Genomic DNA, 14434 nt, shown 5'->3' with positions numbered 1-14434 from the left:
CTCTCCCCTTCCTCTCCCTCCTTCCCCTGACTGGGTAGTGGCTGTGAAGGGGGGCCTCCTGGGTTTTCTTTATTACCACCGGAGCCCGTGTGTTGTTGGGGGACTGTGTTGTTACTCTGGGGGGTGCTGCTGTGTTCTATGAGGTAATTTTTACCTCAGATGGTGGCCATCTTGGAAATCTCCTTGGTAACGCTGTGATTCTTTTCTGAGGTGACAGACAAAGCACTGCAAGTGCTGCTGTGTTCTATGAGGTAATTTTTACCTCAGATGGTGGCCATCTTGGAAATCTCCTTGGTAACGATGTGATTCTTCCCTGAGATGACTCATCACAGCCTCTGGTCTCTGCTACCAGTTTTAGTGCTGTTACAGTTTTAGTGCTGTGAATCTTCCATGAGGTGAAGACACATCAAAGCCAGCACATCAAAGCACACCTCAGGTTTTTCAGCTCCCTCTGCAGCTGGGTGGGGTGGTGAATACCGGGGGCCCCCATGCTCTGCAATAGCAGCAAGGAGGTGACCAGTGGGTTTTTTTGTCCTGCCTTGCAGGGTGGGTGACTCAGCGCTGACACTATGGAACTCAAGCTATGCCTGAGTTAACCCTTACCGCCCCTCCCCCTGCCACATCTGTTATGTTGGCTGTCCTGGGTTTCTTACCAGGTTTGAAGCAGCTAGTGCCCGGATGGGGGGTAAAAAAGCGCCCCCTCCCTGAAGCCTGCTTCTGGGGATGACACAGAATCGCTGTTTTTTTCTGGTTCTTTTATGTCAGAGGCTGCGGGTTTTAACCCTTATGGATAGTGAGGATGACTCTGCTGCAGTCAGTTGCTGGCAAGAATTTGTTGGAGCTCTTGTTTCTGCGTTGCGTGAGACTCTAAAAATTGTGGATGTGGCGGAGACACCTCCGTGTCAGTACCAGCAGACTACCACGCACCGCTGAAGGATTTCCTTGTGTTCCTTATTTGGACAATATGTTATACAGGAATGGGATGCACCGCAAAAAGTTTATCAAAAAACTTTGCAACCCGTTACCCCCTTGAGGGGGGCTTTTAAAAAAAAAAAAAAAAGTAGGTCTCTCCTCCGCCAGTGGATCCCCCTGTGTCCAGACTGCGCATGGCCACTACGTTGCCTGTGGAAGGGGCTCCTGCATTTCAGGATCCCGCTGATAGGAGAGTGGAGGCCGTGGCCCGCTCCCTATTCACGGTGGTGGGTTCGGCGGTGAGGCCGGCTCTGGCCGGGGCCCTGGTCAGGCCCCGACTAAAAGGGCGAAGTTCCTGCTGCAGGAGCTGGAAGAAGGACCTCTAAGGTGGCCTTGGGGATGGCCGTTAAGGGTGAATGGTCCTTTTGGGTCTTCCCTGACTGGCATCATTGAGGATGCCACGGGTGGTAAGCGCATGCTGTTCCCATAGTCTGGGAAGGGCTAGGGACCTCGCCCTGTGCAAGGACCCTCCTTGCCTAGCTCTGAGCGTTTTTTCGCTCGCCCTGTGCGGTGGGGGTAGGTCTACATGGTGCTTGAATCCCCGCTGCGGGGTAGCAGCGCACCGGATACCGCATGCCTAACAAGTCTGCGGACATACCTGCTTCCGCCTGAAGTTCTGCTCCCGCCCGTGTCTCGGGTGGGAGACTGGCTTCGCATTGCGAAGTGTTTTCCTTGGGGTACAAGATTGAGTTTCTCTCTTGTCTGCCAAACAGGTTTTTTCCCTCCGGCTTCTGGCCTCCTCCGGTTCGCCGGTTGACTCCGTCAGGGGCTGTCCAGGATCTTCTGGTCAGGGGAGTGATTGTGCCAGTTCCCTCGTTGGAACGGTCTCGGGGTTTTACTCCATTCTGTTTGTGTCCCCACGGAGGATGGGGCCCGGTCGATCCTGGGCCTCAAGTCCCTCGTTTGTTTTGTCAAGGTGCAAACTTTTAGGTGGTGTCGATTCGCTTGGTAATAGCGGCACTCCATCAGGGGGATTTTCTAGCATCCTTGGATGTCATGAACGTGTACCTGCATATCTTCAAACCACCGGAGATTCTGTGCTTTGCGGTCGGGGGGGACCATTTTCAATGGTGTCCTTCCCATTCGGCGGGTTTTCACCAAGGTGCTCGTACCGATACTGGCCCGGCTGTGACAGCGGGGGTTTGTTATCATGGGATGTCTGGACGACATTCTCCTACGAGCTTCTTCGAGCTCTGCATTGGTGGAGCCGTGTCTATCACGTGTCAGGCTCTCCGAGTGTTCGGCTGGTTTCTGGATTGTCCTGAAATCAGGGTTGATTCCGTCTCAGGGATACCTGGGACTGGTCCTGGATTCCTCCGGGGCGGGAGTGTTTTTCTCCTAGCGAAAAAACTTCAGACTCTGCTATCTGCTGTGCAGCAGTTGCCGACCCAGAAGCGGTCATCTCTGCGATTCTGCAGGAAAGTTCTGGGTCAGTTGGTAGCCTCTTTCGAGGCGGTTCCGTATGCCCAATTCCACGCCAGGGTACTACGGAGGGAACTGCTGTCACGATGGGACTAGCTTCCGTCATCTCTGGATTACCAGATTCAGTTGAGTCATCTGATCATGTCTCCCCTGGGTGGTGGCTGGCGTTTCCGGTGCTTCGGGCCGGAAAGTCATTTTTCTGCAGGCCACTGGACAGTGGTCACGACGGCTGCCAGCCTCTCCGGTTGGGGAGGGGCGCTTGGGGCACCCAGTCAGCCCAGGGGCACTGGACTCAGGTGGAGTCCTGCCTACTGATCAACGTTCTGGAGCTCCGAGCAATCAAGCTTTGCCTTACCAGGTGGTTCCTGGATCTACAGGGCCGACCGGTCAGGATCCTGTCCGATAACACCACGTCCGTGGCGTAGGTTGATCATCAGGGAGGCACACGGAGTTCTGTTGCAGCGACGGGGGTCGCGCGCATCCTTTCGGTGGGCCGAAGGGTCTGTTCCGGCTCTATCGGCCAGGTACATTCCGGGAATACGGAATTGGCTAGCCGACTACCTAAGTCGCACTGCACTGGGCCAAGGAGAGTGGTCTCTCCACCCGCAGGTGTTTCGGGGTCTGTGCCGAAAGTGGGGCACTCCGGACGTGGACCTTCTAGCGTCCCGTCTCTATCGGTAGGTGCCACGGTTCGTGGCCAGGTTTAAGGACCCGTGGGCGGACGCGTCAGGCGCGTTGGTGGCTCCTTGGGGTCACTGTCGCCTACTTTACACCTTCCCTCCTCGGAAGCTTCTTCCTCGCCTGCTGCGCAGAGTAGAAGCTGTAGGGATTCTATCGGTCCTGATTGCCCCAGATTGGCCGCGTCGCTTCTGGTACGCGGACCAGGTGCGTCTGCTGGCAGACGCCCCCTAGCGTCTTCCCCTGGGAATTGATTTTCTGTTACAGGGTCCGATCTTCCACCCTGTTTCACAGCCACCGGCCTTAGCGGCGTGGCTGTTGAGAGCCAGGGGCTTAAGGACCGAGGCCTATTGGGCTCGGTGGTCTCTACCGTGCTGCCCGCACGGAAGTCTACCTCACGTTGGATTTACCATCATACATGGAAGGCCTACATCTCTGCGTGTTAGGAGATGAAATGGCACCCTCGTACATGCGTTGTGTACAGGATTCTGCTGTCTTTGCAGCAGGTAGTGGTTCAGGCTCTCGCCTTACGTACGGTTAGGAGCCAGATTTCTGCTCTGGCTGTTTTTACTGGCAGCGACCCTTGGCATCGCACTCCTGGGTGCGTGCGTTGGGTCAGGGGGTCTGGCAGGTGGCCCCTCCGGTGCGCCCTCCATTACCCCCATGGGACTTGAATTTAGTCCTTTCAGTGCTTCGGGATGCTCCCTTTGAGGACATTCGGGAGGTTTATTGTCACAAAAGGTGATTTTATTTCTGGTAGCAATTACCTCGATCAGACGGGTGTCTGTCTGTTCTGGCGGCCTTGTCTTGCAAGGCTCCCTGCTTGGTCATCCGTAAGGATGAGGTGGTGCTGCGGCCGCAGCCGTTTTTTCTCCCTAAGGTCGTTTCGGCTTTTCACTTGGATGTGGACATTGTTCTTCCATCCTTATGTCCTCAGCCGAAGAACCCGAAGGAGGCCACTTACATTCTTTGGATGTGGTTCGGGCCCTTCGAGTTTACTTGTCGGCGACAGCTCCGTTCCGGAAGTCGGACTCGCTGTTCGTGTCTGTGTCCGGTCCCAGTAAGGGCCTGGCAGTCTCGTCGGCCACCATTTCCAGGTGGATCCGACGGATTGTGCTTCAGGCCTATGCCCTGAAGGGCGGGCTCCCCCCTTTCGGGTCATGGCGCATTAGACCAGGGCGATCGGGGCCTCTTGGGCTTTCCGACACCAAGCCTCTGTGTTACAGGTGTGTAAGGCTGCGACCTGGTCGTCGGTCCACGTTTTTTCAAAGTTTTATATGGTGGATGTGAGTGCATCTTCTGATGCCTCCTTCGGCCGCAGGTGTTACAGGTGGCAGTTTAAGGTTGGAGTTCCTCCGTTGAGTAACTCCGGTTTTGTTTGGGGTGTAACCTGTTTTTGCTGTGTTATTTTTCCCACCCCTCGAATTTTTTTACACTGCTTGGGGACGTCCCTAAGGTCAATGAAGGCTGTGTCCGTCTATGAACGAAAGAGAAAAGAGGATTTTTGTACTCACCGTAAAATCCATTTCTCTGAGTTCATAGACGGACACAGCACCCACCCCTCCTTTGTTTGTACTGCTTGTTACGAACTGAGGCTGCTAAAGCAGGGTGTGGGTTATGCCTGGGGGAGCCACGCCCCCTGGGAGGAGCGGCATGAAGGAAAGTTTTTACCCCTTAAGTGCTGTAGAATTCTGCCTAAATCTCCTGGTAGGAAGAAGCATAACCCTAAGGTCAATGAAGGCTGTGTCCGTCTATGAACTCAGAGAAATGGATTTTACGGTGAGTACAAAAATCCTCTTTTTGACACCAATGTATATTATAAAGAAAGGTGAATAATGTTTAATGATTTATGACTTTTAGGGAGTAACACGGATATGCCAGAGACGTGGCACTCTGTTAACAGCTTGACAGCAGCTAGTAAAAGCGGAGCAAAGCCTTTCTACATCATGTCTTTGGAACTGTTAGGAAAATATCCGGACTCGGCTTTAGGCCAGCTGTATGTAGAGAGCAATGTAGACGGCAGTAAGCTGTATATGAACGGCACTGGGACCCTTTTCCAACACGTCAAGTAGGTTCTTTTAATGAGTGGTGCAAGTCGCATTTGTTTGAAATCTTTATTTCTGAATGATTGTAGATTCTGGGGAAACACATTGATCCTCATTAAACTGAAGTTAACTGAAGAGAAAAAGTTATTGAAAGTCAGCAGCTGCAGTATTTGTAGTGGCTGGCTTTTAATAAAAAAAAAAAATCGTGGGACCTCCGCTTTAAACTGATAATATAACCACAGGTTGTTCTGGGTAAGATTAAAGTCACTGATACATTTTTTTAATCGATTTTTTTTTTTTTTATGTTAGAAATTGGTTTGGAGCATGTAGACTTCCACTGACCAGCAATGTGTTAGAAATTCAAGGCCTGAGTATATACCTAGAAAAAGGGGACATCATATACCAGCCAATGAGAGAAGCTATAAGAACATACCTAAAACAAAGGCTGAATTGGATTCCTGGAGCTTCAGGTAGGTAATGATATCCACTTATCCATTGATCTCTGACAATATACATTTATATATTTGGTGGTGGGAGTGTACACTATTTTGCAGGTGGATGTGATTTAGCATAACTTTCTGACTCGCCGCTTGGTCCGCATCTCCGCTGGATGAATTACTTTTACTTTTTCTGAGAAAACTATTGATGATTTATTGCGCTGCACTTTAAGGTGACACTTATAGCCAGATTCAGAAAGAGTTAAGCCGGCGTATCAGTAGATACGCCGGCGTAACTCTGAATCTGCGCCGTCGTATCTTTAAGTGTATTCTCAAAATGAGATACACTTAAATCTAGCTAAGATACGACGGTCTGCACCGTCGTATCTTAGCTTTCTACTTAGGCCGGCCGCTAGGGGCGTATACGCTGATTTACGCCTAGAATGCGTAAATCAGCGAGCTACGCCTATTCACGAATGTACGCTTCCCCGTCGCAGTAAAGATACGCCGTTTACGTAAGGAGTTTTCAGGCGTAAAGTTAGTCCAACAAAAAGCTGGCCTAGCCAATGTTAAGTATGGACGTCTGTCCCGCATCGAATTTTGAAATTTTTACGTCGTTTGCGTAAGTCGTCCGTGAATGGGGCTGGGCGTAATTTACGTTCACGTCGAAACCAATAAGTCTTTGCGACGTAATTTGGAGCATGCGCACTGGGTTATGTCCACGGACGGCGCATGCGTTCGTAAAAAACGTCAATCACGTCGGGTCACTAATCATTTGCATAAAACACGCCCACCCACTCACAATTTAAATTAGCCGCGCTTAGGCCAGCACATTTACGCTACGCCGCCATAACTTAGGACGCAAGTGCTTTGTGAATACAGCACTTGCATCTATAACTTACGGCGGCGTAGCGTAAATACGATACGCCGGCTAAAAGATAGGCCTCCCTACATGAATACGGCTATAAATGTTCGTTTTTTTTTGTTTTTTTTTATAACAAACATGTCATGCTTACCTCCACTGTTCAGTTCATTTTGCACAGAGTGGCCCCGAACATCCTCTTCTGGGGTCCCACGGCGGCTCCTCCCCGCAATAGATAACTCCCTCTGGGAAGCTCTCTCCCGAAGGGGTTACCTTGCAGGCGCGCTCCCGTGTCACACACTCGACGTCCATAAACGCTGAGTGTATGACTTGGCCCCGCCCCCCCAGTGCTTACGTAATTGGATTTAATTGACAGCAGCGGGAGTCAATGGCTGCGCTGCTATCAACCTATCCAATGAAGAGCCGAGAAGCCGCGGAAAGAGCGACGCGGGATCGCGCCCATGGAAATTCGGGGCTCAGGTAAATAAAATGGGGGGCTGAGGGGCCGGACACTGCAAGGTGTTTTTTCACCTTTAGGATGCATTAAGGTGAAAAAACACGAAGGTTTACAACCCCTTTAAGTTCGGATATTTACTATTTGGGTGCTGTGGAATTCACCTTCAGTGTTCAGCTTGCAAGATCTCTTTGTTGTTTTATAAAGATCTCTTTGTTGTTTTATAAAGATCTCTTTGTTGTTTTATAAAGATCTCTTTGTTGTTTTATAGAGTTTTAGGTTTTGATTGCGCTTATTGTTTCTTTTTTTTCTTTATTATATATTTTTATAGCAAGATATCTGTAATAATTAGTGCTACCAATCAACTTCATTATTTTATAGAATATTACTCTGTTTTTCTAGGTGGAAGCTGGAGAGCTGATTTGCAGCAGTATTCATCCACCCAGATAGTCAGAGTCTATGTTAGAAGCTATTGGTATGCCACACGCCTGAAAACTTTATTGAAGGTACAACCAGAAAACAAGCCATTATGTGTACTATGAAGCGAAGTACAAAAAGATTAGAATCTGTATGATTGCAAAAGTTTGGTGTACTGCATATTTTTTATTTATTTTTAACCAAAAGGGCCACCTTTGGACATCAGCGTTGTTAGTCTTGGGGATGTTGTTGTATTTAAATCTGCTAATACATTTAAAGCGGAGTTCTACCCAAAAATAGAACTAATGCGTTAAGTGAAGGTGACCCCCTGACATTCCACATTATTTTTTTTGGGGGGGGGGGGGGGGGGGGAATACCTTCAAAAAATTGAACTTCTGCTTTAAGTGAAGGTGACCCCCTGACATGCCACATTAATTTTTTTGGGGGTAGGGGTGACCCCCTGACATGCCACATTTGGCATGTCATTTTTTTGGTGACGGGGACGGATACCCTCTTTTTAGAGGGTTCTAGCTCCCTCTTTCTCCCAGGGCTCCGCGGCTCCGGAAGGAAGTTCACCTCTCCCCCCTCCCTCCGTGCAATCTTATGGGACACGTCACAGGTCCCAGATGATTGCCTGGCCAGTCACAGTGCGGCTCGTGCATGCGCAGTGTGTGCCCGGCTGTGAAATATTACCTGTTTGCAAAATTGTAATACAAACTATGAAAAACATTTTTTGTTTTGTAGGTGTGTGTTTTTATATTAAATACCACCAAAAGAAAACTCTATTTGTGTGAAATAAATAAATAAAAATGTAATATGTGTACATTGTTGTATGACCGCACAATTGTCATTCAAAGTGCGACAGCGTTGAAAGCTGAAAATTGTCCTGGGCAGGAAGGGGGGTGAAAGTGCCCGGTATTGAAGGGGTTAATGAGAACATTCAGTACATTTATCTTACTTATTTAAATGTTTTTGTTTAGTATCCAGGACTGCTCGCCAACTCCAAGAAGACACGCTGGATCACCTGTGGCTTTTCCTTGCTAGTGATTGGAGACGGATCGATTTTCAGGCATATCCTCAACTTTCTGAGACTTGGAAGACTCCTCCTGCCCTCCGACTTTAAGTGAGTAGAAAGAAGTACCCGGGACACCGAATCTCCAGAAGTACAGGAAAGTTTTGGGGTTTTCCAGGTCATTCATTCAGATTCCTTTTATTTCTCTAGTTATGGTTTGAAAATCAGTTGACACACAAGCTAAATTAGGATGCCCAGGCACTGCCCAATGTAGTTGGTTAAAATAGCCACTAGATGGCAGGCTTGTACCTAAAATCTCAGTAAGGAGAAGTATCTGGGATCTCTTTTGGTTGTACTGAGTGAATCCCTATGCCCAGAAAACATGTCCAACGCATGGGCATACGCTTAAGTACGCTCTTGTGAATGCGGCCAATTATTACTTAAGGGTTTTTTATAATGGTGTGTTTTGCCTGTGATTGTTATCATTGTCCAGTGTGGTTCCTAGTTTTCCCTGATGACATATTCAGGTTTATGTGCATTTAGATATTTAGGATGGAGTTTAATTGTGCTGTCTTTCAGGGAATGGAGACTTCTGTGTCAGGAAGTGCATGAGTTTAATATCTCCGCTCTCAAGGAAGCCCTGAGTCACTGCCTGGAGTACAGGTACTGAGGTCACATTTATCTACTTTTTCCAAGAATTCTCTATTAGTCACTAAATACAGTTAAAGCGTATGGCTGGAGCGGCGATGACGTCACTCCCGCGCATGCGGGCGGTATATTTCATTCCGGCATGGGTCGGCGGGGCCGGCCCTTCAGCCGAGGATCCCCCCTGCGCATGCGCCGCTGCAATCAGCGGTGCATTGCGAGGGGAATATCTCCTAAACCGTACAGGTTTAGGAGATATTCTTTATACCTACAGGTAAGCCTTATTATAGGCTTACCTGTAGGCAAAAGTCAAAAATGTGGGTTTACAACCACTTTAAGCACTTCTTTTCCCAAACTAAGCGTGGGGGTGTTGGGGGGCAGGTACCTAGTTTTGACAGGTACCCGATCCCATTTCCGCTCAGGCGGCTCAAGCGGAAGTTCTCCTCTCCCTCCTTACAATCTTATGGGACATGTCACAGGTCCCAGAAGATTGCCCGACCAATGGCACAGCTAGGTGCCCACACTTGCAATGCCGGCACCGCGGAGAGGCAAGGAAAAGAAGCGAGGGTTCGGGCGGCTACATCGCTGGATCATGGGATAGGTGAGTGTGTGTTTATATGAAGTCAGCAGCTACATTTTTTGTAGCTGCTGACTTTTAATAAACACAAAAATGAGTGGGACACCACTTTCACAACCACCCCATGGCAGATTTACTGCTACAGAGTGGCCATTCTGCGCAGAATTATGTACATATATGCGATTCTGCACTTCCTGGTAGCGGGCACGCGCCGCCGCCAAGCTGCTTTTGCTGTGATTTATAATTTTTTTTTTGTTGAACTTGATGGACTTGTGTCTTTTTTTCAACCTGACTATGTAACTAGGATTAGTCCCAGCAGAAGCCAAGCAGTGGGTGCCAGCCAATGGATGTCCTCCAGCACCCACCAATCATCGGGGAAAAGAGGCTGGACAGAGCTCTGCCTATGTAAACAAGGCAGAGGTCCATACTGACAAGGTGGGGGGGGGGGGGGGGGTGATGGATTTTCTTTCCCTGCAAAGGGAAAGAAAATCCATCACATTCCTTAGTAAAAGCAGTACACACAAAAACACAGGTTAGGCACACAGATAACCCTTTGATCGCTCCTGATGTTTAACCCTTTCCCAGCCAGTGTCATTAGTACAGTGACAGTGTATATCTTTAGCACTGATCACTGTATTAGTATCACTGGTTCCCACAAAGTTTCATTTAGTGTCCGATCGTCCGGCGCAAAAACACAGTCCCGCTATAAGTCGTTGATCACCACTGCTACTACTTATTAAAAAACATAAAATAATTCCAGTATATTTTTGCGCAAACCAATCAATAATTTTCTATTTGTGGGGAAAAAAGGATATACATTTTTTTGTGTAAAGCGTCGCACGACTGCGCAATTATGAGTTAATGTAACGCAGTGCCGTATCCCAAAAAATGGCCTGGTCATGAAGGGGGGAGTAAATCTACCAGGGGGCAAAGGATTAAAGAGATTTATTCTCACATCCTGTCCAGCAGACAGTTTTACCAGACAGGAAGTGAGAGGAACTCCGCAAAGGTAAAACTCTCCAACAGAGCCCCACATACCTGACAGGATATATATATATATATATATATACAATTTGATCGATAAAGGTTTTTGGCCTGACTTGCACTATATATATATATATATATATATATATATATATATATATATATATACATACACCAAAAGTTTAGAGATGTTATTTCTGTAGAGATATGGGCCCGGATTCACGTAGGGCTGTTTTACGTTGCGCGGGCGTAGCGTAAATAGCCCGGCGTAAGCGCGCGTAATTCAAAGTAGGCTGGTAGGGGGCGTGTTTTATTTAAATGAGGCTTGACCCCATGTAGATGCATGGCCAAACGAACTGCGCATTTGCGCGCATGCTCAGTATCACATCATATTTACGTCCAAAGATACGCCGGCTCAATGCCTGTGACGTGAACGTAACTTACGCACAGCCCTATTCGCGTACGACTTACGCAAACAACGTAAAAAGATACGCTTGTTCCGACGTCCATACTTTGCATGGGCTGCGCCACCTACAGACCAGCTTTAACTTTACGCCGGCGTATGTCTTACGTAAACAGCGTAACTAATTGCGACGGGCGTACGTACGTTCGTGAATCGGCTTATCTTGCTCATTTACATATTCGACGCGGAAATCAAGGAAGCGCCACCTAGCGGCCAGCGTAATTATTGCACCCCAAGATACGACGGCGCAGGAGACGTATCTTTGCCAAATCTATGTGTAACTCATTCTATGAATCAGGCGCATAGATACGACGGCAGCCATTCAGACTTACGACGGCGTATCTGGAGATACGCCGTCGTAAGTCTTTGTGAATCCGAGGTCTTAATCTCTCTTTTAGGTGTGTCCTGTAATCTGTTGGTACAAGAGCTGAATTTTGGGAGCACTGACTGGTGATTTATAGAACAATATAACATTTCACATACTGTAATTAAAAACAATATTTATTCTGCAGATTATGGGTAAGAGAGCAAGAATCTACAGGATGTTCACTGGGCTCAAAAGCTGAGGTGAGTCTCTCAGTTTCGGATAAAATATTTGTTTGGACTATTCTATTTCATAAAAATGGAAAAAATAAACTGACAAAAACGATGCCAGACCTTATTTTTTACCACTTGCCAACCGCGATATGTATGTGTATGTTCTGGTCTGCAAGTGGTCTGCTGAGAATATGGCCGAAGATATCAGCCATGACTCCGATACCATTCTCATGGAAACGGTCTGAGCAGCTCAAGAGCGGTTTTCCGAAGCGGTGGGAGGAGACTTATCCCGCTTACGGTTTTCGCCGGTTCGCCTGAGAAACGATCCTACGGGGCGGCCAGCTGCCCTCCATAGGTGATCAAAGAGTTAACACTCTGATCGACTCAATGGCTTTGGAGGACCAGAGCAGCGTCATGACGTCACTTCCAGTTCAGGCTGGAGGAAAAAACTAATTTAAAGTGAAGGTGTTGTAGTTCTGCGTGTTGCGGCCGTGCGTCCCCCCGGAGGGACATAATAGGGCCTCTTTATCTGCTCCTTCACACCAGGCACTACAATGTACATGTCAGGCCTGATTACACCCGTCCAGAGGCCTTATCACTCAGGGTGCCCTAATTGCTTTGCGTGCGCTTTAACGCTAAAAATAGTGCCTGAAAAGCGCCCTGAAAGAGCCGCTCCTCTCATTCCAGTGTGAAAGCCATAAGGGCTTTCACACTGGAGCGGTGCGCTAGCAGGACGGTAAAAATAAGTCCTGCTAGCAGCATCTTTGGAGCGGTGTGTTTACCGCTCCTGCCCATTGAAATCAATTGGGCACTGGGGCTATATCGTTGGTTTTAACCCTTTCTCGGCCGCTAGCGGGGGTAAAAGCACACCCCACTAGCGGCTGAATAGCGCCGCAAAATTGACGGTAAATCGATGCTTTACCGCCGACACCTTGCAGTGTCCGGCCCCCCCCGGTTTACTTACCTGAGCCCCGAATTTCCGTGGGCTTGATCCCGCGTCGCTCTCTCCATGGCTTTTAGACTCTTCATTGGATAGATTCAGTGACAACTGACAACTCATGGGGCCCCCTGGCAATAGAAGGTTATGGGGCCCCTGGGCTTACAGATGGCCACCACGCCAGGAGGCAGTGCAGAGGCGGGGCAGATAAAATCTCGGGATTTTCACATCAAAAGCATGTCGGTTTCGGACATATCAGGGACAGATGTAAAAAAAAAAAACACAGAGTTTTACATACTGTCCCTGATTTTATTGAGCCTGGCAACCCCGATGGGGCCCCCTAGTGGCATGGGGCCCTCGGGCAGTGCATGAGAGCCCCAATGGTCAGTCCGCCCCTGGATAGATTGATAGCAGCACAGCCATTGGCTCCCGCTGCTGTCAATTAAATCCAATGACACGGGGGGCAGGGCCCAGTCTTACACATGGTGGCTATGGACACCAAGTGTATGACACAGGAGCGCGCCCACAAGGTAACCCCCTCGGGGGAGAGAGCTTCCCAGAGGGGGTTATGTATTGCGGGGAGGAGCCGAGAGAGCTGCCGTGGGACCCCAGAGAAGGATGTTCGGGGCCACAATGTGCAAAATTAGCTGCACAGTGGAGGCAAGTATGACATCACTAGCGCCCCCTCATATTTATACACCATTGTTAAAAATGAATTTACTGACTGTTTATTTGTATGAAACTTCTTTGTGTTTAAGTTGCAGGATGTGAAATGTAACACTGCCCATCAGCAAACAATTCTCGTAGATCGATCGGAAGGAAAAGTAACAGAGAATGCTGGCTGCTTTACATCAGCTGAGGGCCTGAAAAGGATTGATTCCAGCAAGAGAAAAGCTTCCTCACCAAGTCAGTTTACAACGTCGGAGCGCAACAATCCCGGCGTTTTCCCCGACACTAAATGTTTGAAGCTGGACCGAGCTGTGGACGATGAAGAGGCAAAGATCACCGCCTCCCCGATTTCCAAATTCATGTCATTGGTCAGAAAGCTGCCTGATGGTAGAGCGAAGGGCTCTATGTGCCTCCTGTACACGTCTCCGAAACTGAGTGGAAGAGGCACGGTGAAGAGCCAGAAATGTGTAGCCGACAGGGAAATGAACCGGCACACCTCTGGGCCCCGGCCGGTAAGGAAGATTACCAGCAGCAAGTTCTCAGTGGAGAATGGAGGATGCAAAGAAAACCTGGTGGGATCAGCGCATAGGAGCGGATCATCGCTCAGAGCCCCCCCTGTACACAAGGATCACATGCATCATGTGCTCACTGTATCACAGAAGGACAATATAAAGTTGGAGGCCACACCGGAAGATGAACAATGTAGTGACACCAAAGTGTCACCGTCTTTATCCAAGTACACAGGTCAGAGGATGGAGGAAGACAGAACCACCATTATAGGTGAGACAACTACTGCCACTACTTTACTAATAACTTTGTTAAAGCGGAGTTCCGCCTAATTTTTTTTTTTTTTTTTTAAAAGTCAAGATAAAGACACTTACCTGTCCAGGGCGCCCGCGATGTCGGCACTCCAAAGCCGATCTGTCTCTCGGGTTGAGGCGCCGCCATCTTCGGTAAGGGAATCAGGAAGTGAAGTCTTGCGGCCTCACTTCCTGGTTCCCTACTGCGCATGCTGCTCGATCCCACTGCGACCTGTGTGTCTACCAGAAGACAGTGGGAGGAGGTAGGAAGTGGCGTAGATACCCGTGGGTGGCTCGGGTATCTAACCCCGGAAGTGGGAGCAAAATACCTGTATCACACAGGTATCTGCCCCCCCCCCCCCCTGAAAGGTGCCAAATGTGACGCCGGGGGGGGATTCTGAAAAGCGGAAGTAACATTTTTGGGTGAAACTCCGCTTTAACCACTTGCCCCCCGCCCTTCCCCACCGGTGTTTCTCGGGCTTACCGTTTTCACCAGTGCGCCCGAGAAACAGTGACGTCACTT

General features: G+C 48.9%; 1 protein-coding gene across 1 annotated transcript in view; it reads left to right on the top strand.

Annotated features, from left to right (window-relative positions):
- Window positions 1-14434, top strand: part of KCTD19 (potassium channel tetramerization domain containing 19) — a 41097-nt gene that overhangs the window by 20270 nt on the left and 6393 nt on the right. Inside the window, exons 6-12 of the mRNA XM_040329524.1 lie at window positions 4933-5140; window positions 5427-5587; window positions 7273-7376; window positions 8268-8410; window positions 8879-8962; window positions 11481-11535; window positions 13201-13891. Of these exons, the coding sequence (XP_040185458.1) occupies window positions 4933-5140; window positions 5427-5587; window positions 7273-7376; window positions 8268-8410; window positions 8879-8962; window positions 11481-11535; window positions 13201-13891 (1446 nt within the window). The remainder of the gene's footprint in view (window positions 1-4932; window positions 5141-5426; window positions 5588-7272; window positions 7377-8267; window positions 8411-8878; window positions 8963-11480; window positions 11536-13200; window positions 13892-14434) is intronic.

Source organism: Rana temporaria, chromosome 11, assembly GCF_905171775.1.
Source record: "Rana temporaria chromosome 11, aRanTem1.1, whole genome shotgun sequence".
Classification (NCBI taxonomy): Eukaryota; Metazoa; Chordata; class Amphibia; order Anura; family Ranidae; genus Rana; species Rana temporaria.
This window is presented reverse-complemented; position numbering and strand designations above follow the sequence as displayed.